The following is a 20,837-nucleotide window of genomic DNA, read 5'->3' as shown; positions in this document are numbered from 1 at the left end:
TTGAGGAAGGCACATTCTCTGTCTAACAGGTTTAGTATAAACATTTAGCTTCTAAAACCCGGAGTTCTCAGTCTTCATACTGCACATTACTTCCCTGTGACTTCCCATGGCCCACAATTGCTTTGAGTGTAAAAGAACAGCTGACACAGGCCCATGCATTCTGCAGCCACTTATGACCTTTTCACACCGAGACTTTCATTCTTCACCTGCCTGAGTCCTTCTCATCTTCCAAACCCAGTTCTAATCTCACATCCGTGAAACACTCCAAGAGGAAGGGAATGTCCTCTCTATGTTGACAGTTCTCAATGTCAATTCTACCTGTCAGTGTCATACACTTCCCCACAAACCCTTCTCAGGTGTCTTTGTCCCCAGGGGCAAACACAAGACTCAGCCTCCATATCTGGCGGTATCTTGAGCATTAGGAAGACAGGCGAAGCAGATAGGGCTCTGTGTTCCTCCGCTCACCAGAGTCACAACAGAATAGCAGAATGACCACAGCAGCCAGTCCAAAACCTCCTCACAGGTCCAGGCCACTTTCACGGCTTGCATCTCGAATATCAAGTTCAGTGTCTAGATACTATATTCAATGAGGATGGGAAGAGCAGTCAGTGGGCAACTGCATGCTGTGTGTATGAACAATTCAGCCTGCAGAGCCTGATTCTTTGCTCTGGAAATCATCAGCCTCCCTAGCTCTGGGCATCTGTCATTGCTTTTGTCTCAACTTCACTTCTCTTTCTCCCCTGCTCCAGTGTGAGCACATGAGCATGTGTATTCAATTTCACTGTAGGCACCACCTTGTCATTGTGCACAGAAATGCTGAGAACACTTTTCATGGCACTCAGGTGCCCTCCCCCAGGCTACAGTAACAACACGAGGCACTGCAAGCCTAGCTAGGCACATAGTAGAGGCTCATGAAATGGTGGCTGCTATTATCATTATTAAGGCACAATTAGTCCCTTGATGCATGCAATTCTCCTCTGTGTGCCCAGCTCCAACCCTCGGGAGGAGGAAAATTATCATTGCTGATTGCACAATTAGGGGTTCAAGTGAAATGAAAGCTAATTGTTCAGCATCATCTTGGCTGATGATGCTTTGAATGGTACTCAGATTGGTACACGAAAGGCATCGTAAACATATTCTACACAGTTTCCACTGACAAGATCCATACTAGTTCAGCAGTGTCCAACTTAACGCAGCCCGGAAGGAAGTATGGAGTAACAGCTATCCACCCAGTCTGTGCAACTCAAGTGTGTCCTAACTGATCTGCAAAAGAAACAGGCGAGATGCACTATGGAAGACAGCAGTGCACATGACATTACATGTGCTATGGTCTTAATTGTCTGTGACACCAACTTAACACTCCAGCAATAAAGAATGCAGTCTTGCATGGTTTAAAGTGGGAAAAAAGAGAAAAGAAAAGAAAAAAAGAAAACGAACTGAAAAATGTTGGGATTGTAGCTAACATCTTGGAGTGGAAGGAGAATAGGAAGGAACACACCCTCATTTGCTCCTAACACGGTTAGCTGATCTGTTTGAAATTAGATCTACTTTCAACTGTTTCAACTTAATTATTAAGCCATTTCTTAACCTCATGAACGAAGTTTTCATGTGCTTTCAAATCTGGCCCTGAACTAATAGCCCCTTTCACTTCAGTGGTTTTGGAAATGAATGTTAGCTGGGAAGAAAAGCATTTAAACAGTGTTTGTCTAAGGGTCAAAGCTCTGAAAACACAGCAGAGTTTGTACACAAAATTCAGTTCATCTGATGGTCTTGCTGGCCCTTTGTCAGGTAACGAAGCAAGCACGCCACCCTAACATGCCTGCTTTCTTACCAAGAGTGGCTGCAGGACTGAAGTGGAGCTGCCCTGCTTACTCAAGTGAGACACACATGCCATAGTGTTGTGTGTAGACATCGGAGGACAACTTGCAGGCATTGGTTCTCTCCATCCATCATGTATGTCTTCAGGATCTAACTTGGGTGCTTTTATTCACTGAGCTGTCTCACAGGCCCTCCTGTGGTTTGTGTTAATGCCATTCTCATTATAGTCTCTTAGGGTGACCTGCTTTCCTCTGCCAGTTTGTAAGTAGTCAATGGTTAATGGGTACATTAGAAACTATAGACTAGTGTGTAATTTCTATTGTCAGTTACAGTAAGATCATGCCTTGGAGTAAATCACAATAAGGCTGCTGGTACTGCTGCTAGTAATGTGGCAATATTTACTGTGCTAAGCTTCTTCTGTTACATCCTGTACAACAGGTGTTCCTGTAGGTCTCATATGCAGAGACCTGGGCTGGTGACTTTTTCCAAGTTCATACTGTTTGTAAGGGGTAGAACGCAGGTGCAAACCCAGGTCATCAGAATCCTGAACGCACACTCTGAATTGCTATACCATACTGGATATCAGAAGCCAATGTAAGTAAAGTACTTTAAAGAAGTTTATAGTCAAAATAAAGGCCAGGAAAGTGCTGTTGTGCTTACTAAACTCATATCCACTATGTCCATGTCTACACTATTACTTTAATCCTCCCTGAATGAGGTAATAACTACACTCTCTAGAGACACTGTGATTCAAGGACGTGAGCAGTGCAGTATTGCAGGAACTGCCCCTGTAATTTGACCAAAATCTTCCAGACCACAAGCTCTCCTGGCCTTTCACAAGTGGCTTACTTTTTTCTTAAACCAATTCTACCACCAGGAAAGAACGCAGCAAAAGAATACATCTTTGGAATAAATCCAAATATTTGTCATCTTAAAATTAAGGAGAAAATGTTCCTGCTGCGCATGGCCCAGCTGACTTCTTACTGATGAGAGAACTGGTCAGAGAAAGTGCATTGAGTAGGATGAGTTACTCAAGCCTCCATGGGGAGGACCATTAGCAGCTCTGCTTCTCTCATAGCACAGGGCCTAATGCTGCTGTGACCAAACATATACAAAAGGTGATTAGTCCCACCCATTTCATCATCATTTTCTGTCTCTCCTTCCTTCTCTTCTTGGATCCATTGAACCAAAGACTGCTATATAAAGAGGAATTCCTGACCAGAAGTTATCAAATGAGAGAGATTCTTGCAATATAAAGAGTGGAGCTGGGCTTTAACTTGGCTGGCACACGGCCTATAGCAAAGCCATGAGATGACATGGTTATGAGTGACCTGGAACATCACTGATGGCACAGATGCCATGGAAAGCAGCACACCCACTCCTCAAAAAACCAGAAACTGAGTTACTATGGGATCTATAGCAGTGACTTAGGCAGACATCAGGCCACTATGTTGGCAGGAAGCACTTAGTGGCAGCACTTCAAATGTGTTCAGATGAAAGACTGAGAAAATGTCATGGAGTACTACCAGCATGTAATGACAAAATGAACTGTCACCCAGATTTTGGGGGAAGCACAATATGGATGAAATTTGAAGACATCGTGCAAGTCACAAAAAGGCAAAGGCAGTACAATGCCACTTTCATCAATCACCTCCAGTAGGTAGAGTCATGGACAAAGAGACCATAAGTTCTCAGGGAGTAACAGAGAGGTGGAAAGGGAGTTGCTGTTTAATAAGTACAGAGTTATAGTTTTTATAACATTAACAAGAGTCCCAGAGACTGCTTGCTGAACAGTGACACTATTAAAATGGTTACAATTGAAAAATTATTCATATTCATACTCCCTTTCTCCTTCCTGCTTTCTTTTCCTCCTTCCTTCCTTATATCCATCCATCCATCCATCCATCCATCCATCCATCCATCCATCCATCGCTGGATACTAAAACCAGGGTCTCCTGTATAACAGGAAAAGGTTCTATCACAGAGCTACCTTATTTTTATTTTTTAAGATAGGGCCTTAATAAGATGTCCAGGCTGGCCCTGAACATATTTCAAAGCCCAGGCAGGCCTTGAACTTATGATCCTCTTGTCTCAGCCTCCTGAGTAGCTGGGTTTACAAGCCTGTGCCACTAGGCCTGGCCAAACTGCAAATTAAAGAAACCAAACAAACATATATTTTATGTGTATGGTGTTTTGCCTGTACATATGTCCATGCATTAGATATATGCATGGTACTCGCAGAGGACAGAAGAGGCTGTCAGACCTTCTGGTACTGTAGTTCTGATGGTGATCTATTATATGGTGCTAGGAATCAAACTTCTGGAATGGGTTCTCTCGAAAAGCAGCCAGTGCTTTTAGCCACTGTGCCATCTCTCTAGTCCCACAGATTTTATGTTGGTCTTGAAGTTGGTAAGACCTGGATGTAAAAAGTGGCTCCTGTTTGTCTCTACCTAGTTCTTCTCTTTTCATGACTCTGAGCAAGTTATTTATTAGTCTACTGATGTTTTGGTTCCTTATCTGTGAAATCTGGATGGTGACAGTAGCCTATCATGAGGATAATACGAATGCATGTTACTTAGCATGCCACTTGGTCCATGGTAATCACTCCCTAAATGCATGCTGGTTTGAGACTGTAGCAGAAGGACTGGAGAATTTAACCAATGAAAAAGAAGGATCATTATTTTGATATTTGGTAATGGAATATGATTATGGCTTTAAAAGGAATTTTTTTCAGTGCTGGGGATGTATCTTAGTGGGTTGGGGGCCTCAAGTACCAGAGCCTCTGAATTCAATTCCTAGCACTACTTAAAATGAGCTGCTGAAGGCACACATGACTGACATTCCAATACTCCATAGGTGGAATCTGGGGGATCAGGACTCAGAGCTCATGCTTAGCCTTGGCCAGTTGCCACTTGGGCTACAACAGACTCTGTCCTAGAATGACAAAAGAAAAGTTAGATCCTAAAAGTAACCTTTTTAAAGGTTATTAACTGATGTTTTTAGATAAAATGATAAATGGAATTCCCATACAAATAATTCGGGTAGGAGATAGGTGGGCAGCAAAGACCACAGATGATCTAAGATAGGCTATGACGTGACAATTGTCTGAGGTGGGTAATCATGGGCGTGTGGGATGAGGATGCTCTGCTACTACTGTTTGAGGTGCTCAAAACTCTTTCTCGGTAGACTGTGTTATTAAAGCAAAACTTGACGCTCCTGGATGATGAGTCACAGACAGTTTTTCACTCTATTGAATGGTTACAGATGTGTACACTTCACAATGCCTGTGTACCCATAGGTTTCCTTTTTTCTTGTTGTTTGAGTCAGGATCTCCCTGTGTAGCCCAGGCTGGCCTTGAACTTAGAGTGATCCTCCTGTGTCGTCTTCAAAAGTACCGACTGCTAGGATTACAAGTGGATGCCACCATGCCCCTAAGTTTCCTTTTGATGTCCACCTGAAGTCCCTACACTGATGTAAGGAAAGCTGTGCATAATTACATAAAGTGTTATAATTGCTTCTTCTTGGTATAAGATACTCCTCAGTAGCTTGAGAAGTAGGTCTTAAATTTTAATGTGTATGAATGTCACCAGAAAGCATAAACAAAGTAAAACAGATTGTGAAGTTAGAACGTACATGATGTGAACGTAGGAGGCAGGACCACTGGGGTGAAAAGGGTTAAGAGGAGATGAAGTAGAAGATGAGGGAAAAAGAGAAGAAGGTGTAGCCAAAATTAAAAGTGCATGAAAAAGCCATATACAAACCTACTCTTTTGTAAGCTATTCTATTTTTAAAAAATAATACAAAAACTTCGAAGGGAGACGCCTTATGGGGTGGACAATGTTACTCTCGGATCCAGCGCCAGTGTGGGCTGAGTTGAGTTGTTGATTAGAATGGACCCGAATACCACCAAACAATACAGACTTTTGTCACTGTTCTTCATTACCTACTGAAACCAGATAAGACTCATTGCTAAAGACACCTTGTACTCGGCTTTAGGTTGTAGAGAAATGAAGCTGAAACTGGACAGGAAGAATCTTCTTTGCTGGCTAACTTTTGTAGTGCTGGAAGGTGCGATGCACGCAGGTGGGGGAGAAAAGTCATTAATGGCCTTATCCAGCTCTGAGCCCTGTGAGCTACAACAACCAACCAGGCAGGATGTGTCCACTGCTGCAGTAGTGGTGTGACAGAGTGGCAGTCACCAACAACTTGTGACTGGATTCCAGGCAGGAAACAATTTATGTCTTAAAAAACACCCATGGCTTGGGAGGTCATAGGCCTCAGAGGACAGGGGGATGGCCTATCATGGTTGTTTTGCTAAATGAATATGGTGTCCAACTACCTTTGAAACATTTGTATTTATATCCAGGCATTAGTGTTATTCTCAGCTTTGGTCAGAGAATTTCTGTTTGTAATGAATGATGGTTAATGCAGAGACTCACAACTGGTCAAAGGGTAGAGAATGAATGACTGTTGAGTACTACTCAGCCTTAAGTAGAGTGTCTTTATCATGCCCTCCAAGGCTCAGAGACTATCACTGAAGAGAAAACAGAAGGCTGTGTGTGACTCTGTCTCTTGGACATGGCATGTTGCACTGGAGAACTCACAGCAGTAGTGGCTGTTTATACAAGACTGGCCAGTCAGTACTTCGCTCTTTATGCAGAAGGCTCACTAGGCCTCATCTCTTCTTAAAAAGCATAGGGGGCTGGTGGAGTCATATTCCTCAGTAAGTTGGTTGCCCCTGCTCAAATAAATAGTTCCTACTTCTGGTCATGCAAAAAACCTTCATTAAATGCAAAGGGGTGGCCCCCACATGTGAACTGTATGAGAGTAGGAAGGGGACTCTTTGGAACTAAGAAAAGGTTTAGAGGATAGAGATAAAATAATGTACATACAATATAAGCAATATTTTATATGCTCGTATACATGTATATTAGGTTTTGAAAAAACTGTAATTTAAAAATAGATCATGAACCATGGTGGTACACACCTATAATCCTAGTTCTTGAGGGAGAAGTATTGTGAGTTCTGGGCCAGCCTCCGCTACATAGTGAATGCCAGACCAGCAGGGACTATACAGTGTGGCCTGACCTCAAAAACAGGGCAGGACAAAATAACTCCATATCTCTAAAAATATTTGAGTGAATCACAGAGTCTGTGACTTAAGGAGGCTGCAAAGAGGATGAGGGTGGAATTTGTGTTCACTCACAGTTTAGGATGAATGCTGGCACCGTGAGCATAGGAACCACAGTGAAGAACTGCTGTCTTAGAATGCATGCCATCATCTCTTCCTCCACCCAACACCATGGCTTCCTGGCAGAGCTGTTCTCCAGGAAAGGCCAGTCATTTGATTTCCATTATTTCAGATGCCTTCACTTAAATTATTCCATAACGGTTTTTAAATCAACCACACTTCTCAGCCTATTTCTTAAGTTATGAGAGGCATTTGCCTCCCATCTTCCCTAAGAATAGTCAGATTAATTGTGTCTCTACTTTTCTCTCCTCCTCCTCGTCCTCCTCCTCGTCCTCCTCCTCATGTCTAATAAAGTCAGAGAGAGGAGGATCGACAGACAACCTATGATATTTCTAACTGTCTCGCTTGTGTACACCTATGTACTTAGCTTCTCAGGGAACTGAAGCAGGAGAATGCGGACAGGCCGGACCCTGTCTGAAAATAAAACCTATAAAGGTAGGAATTACATGGTGGAAACTTTGCATCTATGTGGGAGTCCCTGGGTCCAGTTCACAGTACTTCAAAAAAGAAGAGGAGGAAAAGGTTTGTCTTTGTCTTTTTCTATGAAGATGTATTTCTTAGAGACAGCAACTCTACTATAGTTCCTCTTTCCACCATGCTCTGGGGATCTAGTCATCATTTAAAATAATGATTCTTGATTTTATTCATATTTATGGAACTCTAAGTTCTTCCACAGAGTAGCATTGAGTCTACTCTGTCAAGTGAGATTTTTCAATCATTGAACAGTAGAGACAGAAGTTTCTTCAGTGCTCACTATGCATAACCATGTTGTATGTGAGAGAACCAGGGTTTGGGGAGCTTGGTGATTTACAGGCTAACAAGTCAATTAAAGAGACAAAATATAGCTCGCACTCTTATTTCCTTGCCTAGACGGCTTCCCTAATCAGCTGTCCCTCTTACCAGCTCCAGTGAAGGACGTCTGCAGGCCCCGACATGAAATGGAGTAAGCCCAAAGCACAGGACTAAATATCTAGAGAGATGGCATGGCAGATAAGGAAACTTGCTTTTTCAGGAGACTTGAGTTTGGGTACTAGCTCACACATTGGGCAGCTCACAACTACCTTTCACTCCAGTTCCAGGGCATCCAGTGCTCATGCTGGGCCTCTTCGGGTACCTGCATTCACTTGCACATAAACTCACATGTATAAAAATAAAATACAGTAAACAATTCACCAGAATGGCCATAAAATCAACAATTAGGGAGAGGCATTTATTATTGAAAATAACTTTTGGCACAGTAACTTCCTTCTGGTGCTTTGGGTTTTTCTCCCCAGACCTTCTCCTTTCTGAGATGGGGGTCTTAGCCGTGTAGCCAAGGATGCCCTTGAACTCCTGGTCCTTTTGCTGTCCCACCCCAGTGCTGAGATTGCAGGCATCATGCTATTCCTGTTCTGTTTTGATTTCTTTACAAAATGTGTAGGAAGATATTACTCTAGGGGGAAAAAAAAAACCTAAGCAGAAACCTAAGGAGTTCAGATAGTTACAAATTCTGAGGGGATCAACTCTGTGGCTTCATCCTAACAGAACTGCCACCCCTGCCAAAGACAATGAGAACCCACTATTATGGCTAAAATAATCAACAACAACAAAATGGAGATGTTTTTCCTGAAGTCTCTTTACCCTACTCTTCTTGAATACAGTAAGGATGGAGAGAAGATAAAGACCATATGTAATTTGGGTAAGGCAACATGCCAGATGAACTTTGTTCAGCAGCAGGACTGACTTTATCCCTTTATCAACACTTCGAGGTGGATATTTCACTCCCACAGAACAGGCAGAACTAAAGCTCTGAGCAGTTTGGACCCAGGTGCAAACCCAGGTCCCTGTGCCCAAACTCCAAGTACACAGATGTAGGTGTATCCAAAACAAATTCCAGAACCTTTCCCTGCTGTTAAAGCTCAACATGCCTGAGATGGTTATTACCTCTACTGCCTGCTTGAAAAGCCTGTAACTACTATGCTCCTTCCTGCTTGCTTTGGCACTCCTAAAGAATACAGTGTAACAACAGAACAAATTCACTGGCAAAGCCTTCTAATCCTGGCATTCTGGGTATATGTACAAATAACAGTAAAAGAGGAATAACTGTGTAAGACAGAGCTTAACACAACCCTCACCAGAGTTCTTACTTGCCGTTTCACGAATGTAGAAGAATCCATCTCTGTAAGCCCAGGGAAGCAAGGAGCCATATGACCTCATCATACCTGGCCCTCTGTGCTGTCATGTGTAACGGTGGGCTGGTGGCAACACTATTTCCTAGGCTGGAAGAAGGGAGAGAGGGAAGAGGAGACGAGCAGGCTGCACTCTTAGAAAGCACACGGTATGCAAGATCAGTAGAAGGGGCCACTCTCCCTTGTTCAGGGAGTGTCACCAAGCAAGGAGGTTTTAGAACTCGAGTGCTTAACAAAAGATGCATGTGTGAGAACCAAGCCAGGCAGCGTCTTTAAAATATGTCTTCCATTTGATGTTAAATTCTTTCCACTGAAAATCAACTTCTGGGCCTGGAGAACCAGAACAGTGATAGAGCATTTTTCTAGCACATGTGAGGCCATGAGTCTAAGCTCCAAAATGTCGGATAAAGAAAACTCTCTTACAACACACTCTATAGTTTAGCTATTTTCTTGAAACATATGCCAAGAATAAGCTGATATAATCCAGATGAATTTCTAGCCATCTAATTTCAATACTAGACTACTGTCGCTTCCAGGCTACTCTCTCTAACTTCCAAATAAGATTAAAACAACAACAACAACAACAACAACAACAACAAAACCAAAAACTAAAGTACCTCCCAAGCTCCAAACAGACATAAGTAATTTTGTTTGTCAAGTTTTAACAACATGGCAGCCTCAAACTGGGTTTAGTGGTCCAAGCCCATAATCCTAGCAAGCGGAAGGCACAGGGAGAAGGACTAGGAGGTCAAGCTCATCGTCAGCTAGCTACAAAATGAGTTCAAGACTAGTCTAGTGTACATGAGACACTGTCTCAAAATCAAAACAAAACAAAACAAAACAAAACAAAACAAAACAAAACAAAATAAAATACTGGTGTAAGATAGATCAGTGGATGAAAGTTTTGCTGTATAACCCTGACAACCTGAGTTTAATTCCTGGATCTCACAATGGAAGGAGAGAATCAATTCCTATAGTTGTCCTTTGACCTCCACATGTTCACCTAAACACACACACACACACACACACACACACACACACACACACACACACTCTGAACGATAGTAATGATAATGACAATAAAGTGAGTACACACAAAAGAAGGAAGAAGGCATGGTTTTGACACATGTTAATAATGCTCGTCAGCTGTGGGTCAGATATCATATATGGGTACTCTCCTATGCAACAGCCAAGCACAGACGAGGTACCACTCTTGTTGGATTTGAGTTTAGCATCATCAGTGAAGATGGGTAGAGGTAAGAGGCTTGCTTGAAGTAAAGCTATACTTCTGTTATTTTAAGAAGTCTTTACCAGTCATTTGAAGTAAGAATTACAGAGTAAAATGATCTAGGGATTGCATGGAGACAAGTATCCGGTACCTTTTTTCCATATGTTAAGTCACTGCTATGTGCTTTTATGGGCGGGGGATGTTTAACAATTGTGTTGAAGAAAGGATATCAAATGATGCTTAGAAATGTGATACACATTTTCATTTCACACTCCATCAGCTTTTACAACTGTAGCTCAATGAGATGTGTGAGAGAGGCTGGCAAACAGTCATATTTACAGGGGCCAGGTTACCTTTTTTATGGAATGAAAAAAAAAATGTTTAATTTTCACTCCACAGGGTTCAAGTATATATGCAGCTCACACTAGCAAGAGGCACCACAACCACACATCTGCCACAGCTTAGTGTCTGTTCACCTGTAGGTTTGACTGTGTTATAAACAGCTTTGTCAGCAGGGAAACATTGGGTCCTCTTCACCCTCCCTTCAGGATCAATGAGACAGAACCACACTGGATCTCTTCACCCGTGGTGTTGAATCTCTTACCTGCAAAAATGGCTTTTTTGCCTTCTGCCTCTGCCCTGGAAAAGGAAGCAGTTTACTCCCTTTATGGGCGGAGAAGCAAAAGTCTAGCCATCAGCAAAGATACCCCTGAACATTCAGATCTCCATCTGTCAGAAAGGAGCAAAGCCTTGTGCCCCCTTACAAAGGGGAGTGGTGAGTGATCGCAGATGCAGGGCAGGGGCACTGAGCTTCCCAAGCTGCCATGGTGTCAGCAGCCTGGAGGAGAGGAACCTGGAACTTACCTTTGTCAAACCTGAGACTTCTCCCTTGGCCAGCGGCTTGCTGATGGATGGTGTATAGACTCTGGTTTCTGATACTGGCTGTCCTTTCAAAAAGTGTTTTCCTGATTCATAAATGTCGACTTCAACCATTTTCCCCATGAATGCAGTGTTCTTTGGCACTAAAACCTTAAAACGGATTTTCAGATATTAGAAGTTTTTAACACGGCCTTATTTAACAGTAGTTCTAGGTTCCAGAACAATGACGTAGGAAGGCTTCTTGCTCCCCACATCACTCTGCCCATCATTAACATCTTTCCTCAGCGTGGTGTGTTTGTCACCATGAATAATGACAAATGGCACGCCACTAACAACTAAGTCCACACTTCATTCAGATGCTTTGGGATCCCACTGCAGAGTATTGCCTGGCTGCTGGAGGATTTGGAGTCCTGGGGAGTGGGAAGGCTTTTCTGAGAGGAGTCAAAGGGCTGCAGACCCAGGGCCTCTGTCACCAGATGTCAACAATCCTGAATGAAGCACAGTTACAGGAAGCCTGAAGGATTCCCAATAGCCAGCCTAGTACTTCTGGACAGGCCTTTCATACCTGGGCCTTGCCTGTCCTACGCAATGAAGGAAACTAATTAGAAAATTATAGAAGCCTCACACTCGAAATAGCTTCAAGTTAGCCGTCATTTCAAATGCAGGTGTGTGCTCATGCGTGTGTGCTCATGTGTGCAAAAGGATAAGAGGAAGGGCATTTCAAAACAATTCTCAGTAACACAGCACACTGGTTTGCCTAAATGCTTCCTCTGGCTGATGGCTGCCATTCATGCCTGTTGTCAGGAAAGGAATGTATTTGTTATTCTCCCGAGCCAACCTTTGCTCAGAAGCAGCCACTCTGAAGGCTATTTGCCTGGCTCACAGGGAACTGTCAAATGGCTCTTTCTGTTAGAGTGTGCAGATAAAACGATACATGTATATGTTTGCCTCAGCAAGAGTCTCCTCTTGCTGGGGACTTACAGGTAGTTTGTAGTCACTCTATCCCCTCAAGCGTCAGTTTTAGTACTGTAGCTACTTGTGGTCCTCTTCAAGTCGGGGTCCAATGCACAGAGACCAGTTCCAAACCATCAATAGTTTGATATTTTCTTATAATCTTATTTAGAAAAATAAAAGCTATGGCATTGTTCAAATGCTTGATTATAGAGACAGAAAAAGGGGCGGGGGAGAAGGTCAGGGAAGAGCCTGCAGTTGCACAGCCAATGTCCCTGAGAAGCCACACTGGGTGTTGGTCTTTCTGAGGTTAGTTTTTATGATCACTGCACACAGCACACACAGCTTCATCAAAGTGTAGGGATAAAGGTCATCTGGAGGGTGGCTGACACATGGCAAGCAGGTCAACTAAAGGAACATTAGTATCGGACCCTTTTAAAATAATTTTCATAAAGTTAGACAATCCCTAGTTGAAGCTATGCCTAGAAATGGTGCTATTCCTGGGAATATAAGTTGTCTTGATGTGCTGCCTTGTGCTGAATGAAGGGTTTGGTGTTTCATGTTGTTCCCCACCCTCGGGTTTGAATAATTGGAAAAAGCCCAACTGCTTTCCACTGGAGGAATCAGCTAATGAGGCATGCTGGTGCATTTAAAATGAAAGGAAAAGGTTCTCTGCTGAGGCACAAACCCAGATGGCCAGAGAGAGAAGAGGGAAGAGATAACCAAAATACATCGGGGTCATCCTCAGGGCTGAGCAGAGGCTTGGGCAGCAGAGGAAAATGGCTCTTCTTGAGATGGGAACAGGAAGAGGTTTGGCTTTAAGGTGAGGCACAGGAGCGCCTTCCTCAGCTGCAGTCTTCCCTGGATACCCAACAAGTGTGTCTACTGAGTTTGGAGAGGTCCTACCTAGGAACTACTGCCCAGTTAGATAGTAATTCATGTGTATAAGCAGTAGTGCAGCCCCTTCATTGCTTTCTTACTCAAGTCGTCCTTTCCCTAGCCCAGCCTCATCTGAAGTGCCCTTGTAATACCTAAAAATCCCCAAATTCCAATTCTAGTCATGACCTAGAGAGAGAAAAAAAAATCCACTTCTCATCTGATGAGAAAGAACATAAGGATAGGAAACCCCATCGACATTAAGGAAAATTAATACGGCTCAGAACCATCTGTGGCCATCCCACGCCACTGTGTCTCCTGGTCATGTGTCCTTTCAGGGTTCTTCCTGGAGGGAACCAGTCTGTGAGTCACTTCTGACATTCTCTCACCTGCTGGGGAGGTGAGGCCCAAGTGCTGACAGAAGTCAGGTCTAAACAGCCCTCAAGAGTGGCTCTGTTGGGTTATTGGGATTTTGGTTCATTTAGAGTTTGTACATTTTAAAAAATTCTACTTTGCTAAAAGGCTGGGAACAAACGAGAAAGGGTCTATTCTCTGGATTCCCCTCAGAGTGAAGAACCACTGTGGAGGCTTTGTTCCCTTGGAGGTTTTAGAGGCCACCTAGGTTTAGGGGGAGCTAAGGTGGGAGGAGTTAGGAGAGGAAGAGGAAAAGGAAGAGGAGGAATTAGAGAGGCAGAGATGTAGGAGGATGGAAAGCCATGCAGGTATGGAGAGCAGTCGTGAGTAATAACTTTTATTTAGGTTAGCTAATTGAGAAACAACTCTCTTCGTATGGGCATTTTGTTATTGAGCATTACCAAACATATAAAGCTTTTAATTAATCTTTAAGCATTAAAGATTAATTAGTCTCAAATGTTCAGAGATTAAGTCTCATTTTTTTCTACTGGGCTCACGTGAATGGTGAGATGGTCTGGGCAATGCCCAGCCTTGCAGAGACAGTGAGGAAGATGGGCAGAGCCATCTCCCACGATGACCTCTCATGGGTGGCAGGGCCTCTGGCCACGGAACATGGTAGCTGAGCTAGGCAGAGTCACCACAGCTTAGATAGTCGGCTTGACCAGAGTCTGATTTTAATTATTTACTTCAACACCTAGGGTTGCACTTCTTGCTAGTCTTCTTTACCTTACGTGCAAGTGAGTAAGAGAGAAGCCCTACAATTCATGCTGATGTGCTTGGTATACACACTTCCTGCCTTCTCAACAGGACTTCTCTCTCCATTCACTCAGTGGTAGCTTCTGATTCTCAACTCCCAGAAGCCTGAGGCTGTCCTCTCCTGGACTTGCAAGGCCTCCAGTACACACAGTGACACTTATACCCTCTGTGAAGGTCCACCCTGCTAGCCTGGTTCCCTTCAGTCATACAATCCTTTCTTCTTGTAGTCCCTTTTGCTCAAATGTTCAGAGCTTGTCTCACTTTGAAGAAAAAGAAGTGGAAATGTGGTTCTTACCTGCTCATAGAATCGGTTATGTGCAACATAAAACTTGGAGTCAAAAGACTCCTCTGTGACTAGCACTTGTTGTCTTTCACCAATCTGTAGGGAGAAGAAAAGACAAGGATAAAGAAGCAAGAATCTGAAAATAAATAGCAGCCCATATATTCCTGGACCATAGCTACTGCTTCGTGAATTTAAAGTAGACCACAGATGGTCAGTTGTTTAACAGACAACATTGTGCATAACTCATTCAAATCTCCTGAAAAACATTAACTATTCAGGAATGTAAAATAATCATAGCACAAACCCCTTATTTTTTTTACATGACTATGAAAAAACTCAATCAGATTTCTTTCTTCCACATAAGATACAACAAAAGCTTCTAAAATGCACCAAAATCCAAATAGCACTTTGTTTCTTGCAACAAAGTTGCACAACAAGCCAGAACAAGCTGCTTCTAATCCAAATGCAGGAAAATATTTTGGCAATATGGGAGAATAGTAATAAACATTAATTTGAGTTATAAGGGATCTAACACTAAAGAAAATGCACCCAAAACTAGTCATTAGGGGCTGCAGAGACAGCCGTGATGAAGTGTGCACACAGCTTCTCCAGAAGACCCAGGTTTGAGTCTGGCACCCATACTGGATGGCGTACAACTGCCTATACCTTCAGTTCTTAAGGATCTGATTTCCTCTTCTGTCTTCAGGGGTACCTGAACTCACTTATGTGCACATAGCCCTCCCCCTGCACATTAATTTTAAAACCATACACATAATTTAGAAAACAGAACTAGTTCTTAGGCCTTCACACTTCAGTGTTACACTTCTTCCATACAATTCTGAAATTATGACTAATTTGCATAAGTATTTACTTATGTGTTTTTTCTCTATTATAGGCAAGTGTCTCATTGTTGTAGCTACAACTCCATGTTGCTGTCACTTTTTAAAGAGTAAACATGAAATAATGAAATTTGAAGATCAATGGATAGAACTAGAAAACATTATATTGAGTGAGGTAACCAATATTAGACCCAAAAAGACAAATGTCATATGTACTACTCATAAGTGGGACCTTTAGATTTGTGTGTTTAATTGGGAATACCTGTCGAGTTCAGGAAACCAGAGAGGCATTGGTAGGGAGCGGGGAGAAGGACCTTAAGGTAAGAAGGATAGTAGAACACAGATGATATGAAGGGGAAAAGGGAAATAAAAGGGAGGGAGGCTTAGGTGGAGAGAGAGATGGGAGGGTGGAGCAAAGGAGGGATGAATGACTAATACTAAAGATGTTTGAAAAAGCCATATGTATTTATAAGCTACACACACACACACACACACACATGTTCAATAAAGGAGCTTAATTGGAGTTACCCTTCAGAGGGGATAATGTTCCTTCCTGTGCTGGATAGTTCTTTTGGCAACTTGACAGAAGCTAGAGTCACTTGGGAAGAAGTAACCTCAACTGAGAAAATGCCCCCACCAGACTAGTTTGTAGAAAAGTCTGTGGGGTCATTTTCTTGATTAATAATTGGTATGCATGGGCCTACCTCACTGTAGGTGGTGCCACCCCTGAAGAGGTGGTGCTGGGTGTATAAGAAGCAGGCTGAGCAAACCATGGGGAACAAGCCAGTGAGCAGTACTCCTGTAAGGCCTCTGTATCAGTCCTTCCTGCAGCTTAAGGCTTTGAGCTACTGTCCTGACTTTCATGGATGACGTACTTACAAGTTGTACAACGAAATAAACCCTTTCCTCCTCAGGTTGTTTCTGGCCACGGTGTTTTATCACAGCAGTAAAAACCCTATGACACTCCTAGAAGCCACATTTTGTCAAATAAAAAGCTCAGTGCCAGGTATGAAATACCACTTGAGAGATGTCCTGGAGACTTCCAAAATAATACCAGCCATTGCTGTTGTTCTTGGCTACCCAACTTGATTTTGACGGTAAAAACTCTATTGTTAAATTACATACTTAGGTCATGGTACCAGATTAATATCTTTATAATCATAGTGCAGCTCTCAGATATCATCAGGGACGTTTCTTTGTGCTGTAAATGGTGGTTAACGAATAGAGAATTAGTGTCAGGGGAGTGCTCAGCCCCAGGCTCATGGCACAATACAGAAGAAGGGATGGGAAGACTAAGAGCCAGATGTAAGGGAGGATGGGTGCAAAACTGTCCTCTGGACATGTCCAGAATGCTGACCTCATGAACTCACAGCAACCATGCTTGTCTGCATAAGACTGGTACAAGATCAAGCCTATTAACATTCTAGTGTGGAGAAGGGGAGAGGTTCACAAGCCTCCATCTCTGAGGCACTATTGACAGTTGATTCCTTATGGAGGAAAGGAGAGTCAGTTTTCTTTAAGAGTAGTGTAGTCCCTGAGGGATGGAGAGACAACTCAGCTATTGAGAGCACCGGCTGCTCTTCCGGAGGCTCTGAGTTCAATTCCTTGAGTCCAGCCATGTGGTAGCTCACAACCATCTAGAATGGGACCCAATGCCTTCTGGCATGTAGATGTGCTTACATACAGATCACTAACATACATGAAGTAGATACATACTACCAAAAACATACTCCAGTATGTCATATACCATGAATATGTGGGCAGCAGCATAAAGTGGGTAGTTAGAGAGAGAGAGAGAGAGAGAGAGAGAGAGAGAGAGAGAGAGAGAGAACGAGCACAAAGATGGGAAAGGGTAGGGAGGTAGGGTGGATCTCTGAAGGGTTAGGGAAAGAAATATGGGGCAAATATAATAAACTATATAAAATTCTCAAAGAATTAATAAAAATACATTTTAAAAAGCAACCAATGGGTCTGTTAGGTCTATATTTCTAAATTTATGCAGTCGTTTTTAATAACCATATGTTACATCTGCCAAACATTGGTTAAAGAAAAGTGACTGTGCTCCCTCCCAATTGTCATTTCCAAGTTTATTCCACTGAGAAATATATCCTTTAAAGGATCAATCACTTAAAAAACAAAACCCAACACTATCAAAAATGTCTGCTCCATCAAACCAGCTGCAAAACTGCCCAGAATTACTCTTGCTGCTGCTGCTCAGTAAATACACACCCCACACTGGCAGGATGAATTTTATTTTTAAAGAAAGTCCTACTCTCATTTGTGAGGACTTGTCACTGTGTTCAGGCACTTATCATTTCGGAACCATAAACACAGCTGCACTGAACAGACCACCTAACAATTACAGAGTAAACTCCCCATTCCCCCTTACGTTGCCAATACCTAAGTACACCCCAGTGTGCCATCTAGCTTGCCACCCTATTCAACATGTAGTCTCTGTAGCCAAAGGCTGTGAGGTCTCTGAAGACTTTAAAAGAAACCAAAAACCCAAAACCCAAAACCAAAACCCTCATCTCACTGCCCAAAAAACAATGCCTACTCCTATAATACATCTCTCCAAAAACAATCCAAACAGACCCAAGGAAAGTTCTCTCAATTTCTGTGATGAGCTTCCAAAGTTCCGTTTATCAAAAAAGACTGGTGAATAGTAGGTTTCATGGGTGTCTACTCTTCTGGAGAAAGCCAGGATGTTTGCACACAGCTCACTGTGTGAGTTGCTTATGATGTAGGATGAGTACCTGTCAATGGTTCTTAAGATAATCTGCAATTATACTTCCGCTAGCGTTGACACTGTAAGAACACTGAAGGTGTGTGCTGCTTGCTGTTTTTCTGGGCTGTTCTGTTTCATGTGGAGATATAAACTATGATGACAGGAAAAACAATCAGCCAATCAACCAGACCAACAAAACTTTGCACTCTAATGTAGGCAGCTGAGATTTTAACAAGTCAGAACTATTTATGGTGAGTGTTTAGCTGTCATTTGCCAAAAGGGCTCAGAACGTAGTGTGTGGAGATGGACAGGGACAGACACCTTTCTCAGCTATGGACCTCGGGTCACTGGTACAGCTCTTACAATTCCCAGAGGAAACCAAGCAGAAGAGAGAAGAAAAAAGTGGGTATGATCAGTCCTGCTGTAACCTGTCCCCACCTGTAAAAGCTACCGTAAAAAAGAATAGTGATGCCTTTGTGATGTCTATGCACGGAGACTTGGACTGGCTATCAATCACAACCATGAAGAGAACTGACTGTTCAAGTCTTTTTAGAAGCCATAAGATGTTGAAGAAAGGCATTTCCAAGAAGCATTTGGCTTGGGGAACAATAAACACCTGACAGATTTGCCAAATTGTAAGCCTCGTGTCTTTTATAGTTTTAAAATTAATCTTTCAATGCTGGGCATGGAATTCAGGGCCTAGCACAGATATGGTAAGTACTCTGCCATTGAGTTACACCCCAGTCATCCAGCCTCATTTTAGAGGAACCATTTATTTTTTATGTTTTCTAAATGTGATTCCCCGTTCCTGCCTCCATTAAAGACTCATCCATCAAGATTTCTAGTGGGCAGCATGACGTGCCTTATCATGAGTGCTTTTGCCAGCAGAGTGAGAAGGCTCCACACCAGAGATAAAAAAGAGGGCATCTGGCAGAAGGGTCAAGCCACAGGCCTCCACAGACGTATCAGACCATCCCTCCCTCCTAGCTACTTTGCTAGCAGCAGGGTTGATCCATGAGAAGAGAACAGAGCTTATCTTACAGAATGATAGAGCATGCACTGGGCCTTAGCCAGCACCAGGCCACAAGTCTCCTCATCTGACATTCTGCTAAGATTTGGCCTTCTGTATCTATCTTTCTTCAGTGACAGAACTCTGCCAAAGGTTGGGGCCTCCCACAGGAATGCAAGGTCATGTCACTCTGAAAAGTGACCAAACAAAATCCTGGGCTGGAAAACATGGTTTCCACAAATCTTCCAGTGGAAGCACAATATATTCAGCAGAAAAAGGTAAGCTGCCACTGGCTACAGAATGCTCTACAGGTGGCTTCCAAGCAACCTAGAGATTCTAGGATAGGAAGAAAGGCAGAGTGGGCCACAGAAGGAGCATGTGATCTAGCAGCCCCCAAGGGAGATGGGAAAAAACCCTCAAAAATACCAAATTCCATATCACCTAACCTTAAAGCACATTGAATGCTATGTATGTAGGTAGGAGAGCAGAGCAAGCCACAGGTTGTCTGCCAGCAGATTATTTCCAAGATGAAAGAGACCTGACTATGCTTTGACCTGCACTTCTCCATGAGAAGGTGGTAGTGTGGAAAGCACTGAGAAGAAAAAGACAATACTTAAAACCCTGGGAATTTGGTTCCTAGAGCTTATATCAAGTGGCTCACAACTACCTGTAACTCCAGTTCTCGGGAGTATGATGCCTCTCCTGGACTCATCAGGAATGCATACACACATAAAATAAATACATATAAATCTCAAACAAGACTTTTCATACCGAAGTTTTTAATTATATTATTATTATTATATTTATTATTATATTTTTTTATATTCTAAATCTGTAGTTAGGAACTGAAATGAACACAAAGCTTCATGGGAATCTGGCAAAGGAAATTGTGTGATGGTGGCTGTTCCTTTTCTCACAGTAAGCATATACAGAATATACAGAAAGTGCTCTGAAAACCACAGCCATTTGTCCTCTGCACTAACAACTACATCTTTAATGGCCGCCAAAGTGCAAAAGGCTACCCATGACCCAATGTCTAGTGAAATGTCTAACTAACCCCTCTTTTTAAAAACCCTCAGAAAGATGCCTCTTGCCTTTTTGTTTTGTAAGTATGTAATTTTACAGTCAGTTAAATAAAATGTTTATTTATTTAATATGTGACTCCGTTGGAGCTGAAGAGTGTTGCTCAGTTTCCCTTTACAAAGCTTTGATGTTCAGCACATCTGCCAGGAAAACACACTGATTCTGACTCGGAAGCAAGGGACAATGTGATCCCGCTTGTTTCTTAATTCAGCTTTCTGGGCTTTTCTCTGGGTGGCTCCTGGTCTTGGTATCCACTAAGTATCCTTTATCATTTATTCATCAATGTCAGCAGAGAAACTGATTTTTCCCAGGATGTACAAAACTTCATTCAACCCATCTTAACCTAATTTTGAAAGATCACTCTGTAAAAGATGAATTTTAAAATATCCTGTAAAACCATCTTCTTAATAGCCTGGGTAACCAGATAAGATCAAGTATGCAGAAATTCTCTCAAGACCCTGAGTGAAGGCAACCCCTCTGCCCCCGCCCCAAGAGCTGCTGGGAAACACAGTCTTTGCCTGTGTCATCAGCGTGGTCCAGTGGTCCAGGCCTTA

General features: G+C 42.7%; 1 protein-coding gene across 1 annotated transcript in view; it reads right to left on the bottom strand.

Moving 5' to 3' along the window:
• Cdkal1 (CDK5 regulatory subunit associated protein 1 like 1) overlaps nucleotides 1-20,837 on the bottom strand; it is a 528,588-nt gene that overhangs the window by 16,767 nt on the left and 490,984 nt on the right. Inside the window, exons 14-15 of the mRNA XM_028775689.1 lie at nucleotides 14,637-14,720; nucleotides 11,330-11,494 (exon numbers count right to left, since the gene is read on the bottom strand). Of these exons, the coding sequence (XP_028631522.1) occupies nucleotides 11,330-11,494; nucleotides 14,637-14,720 (249 nt within the window). The remainder of the gene's footprint in view (nucleotides 1-11,329; nucleotides 11,495-14,636; nucleotides 14,721-20,837) is intronic.

This window comes from Grammomys surdaster, unplaced genomic scaffold (genome assembly GCF_004785775.1).
Source record: "Grammomys surdaster isolate TR1022 unplaced genomic scaffold, NIH_TR_1.0 258, whole genome shotgun sequence".
In the NCBI taxonomy this organism is placed as follows: Eukaryota; Metazoa; Chordata; class Mammalia; order Rodentia; family Muridae; genus Grammomys; species Grammomys surdaster.
The sequence above is the reverse complement of the archived record's forward strand: the minus strand, read 5'-3'. Positions and strand labels throughout refer to the sequence as shown.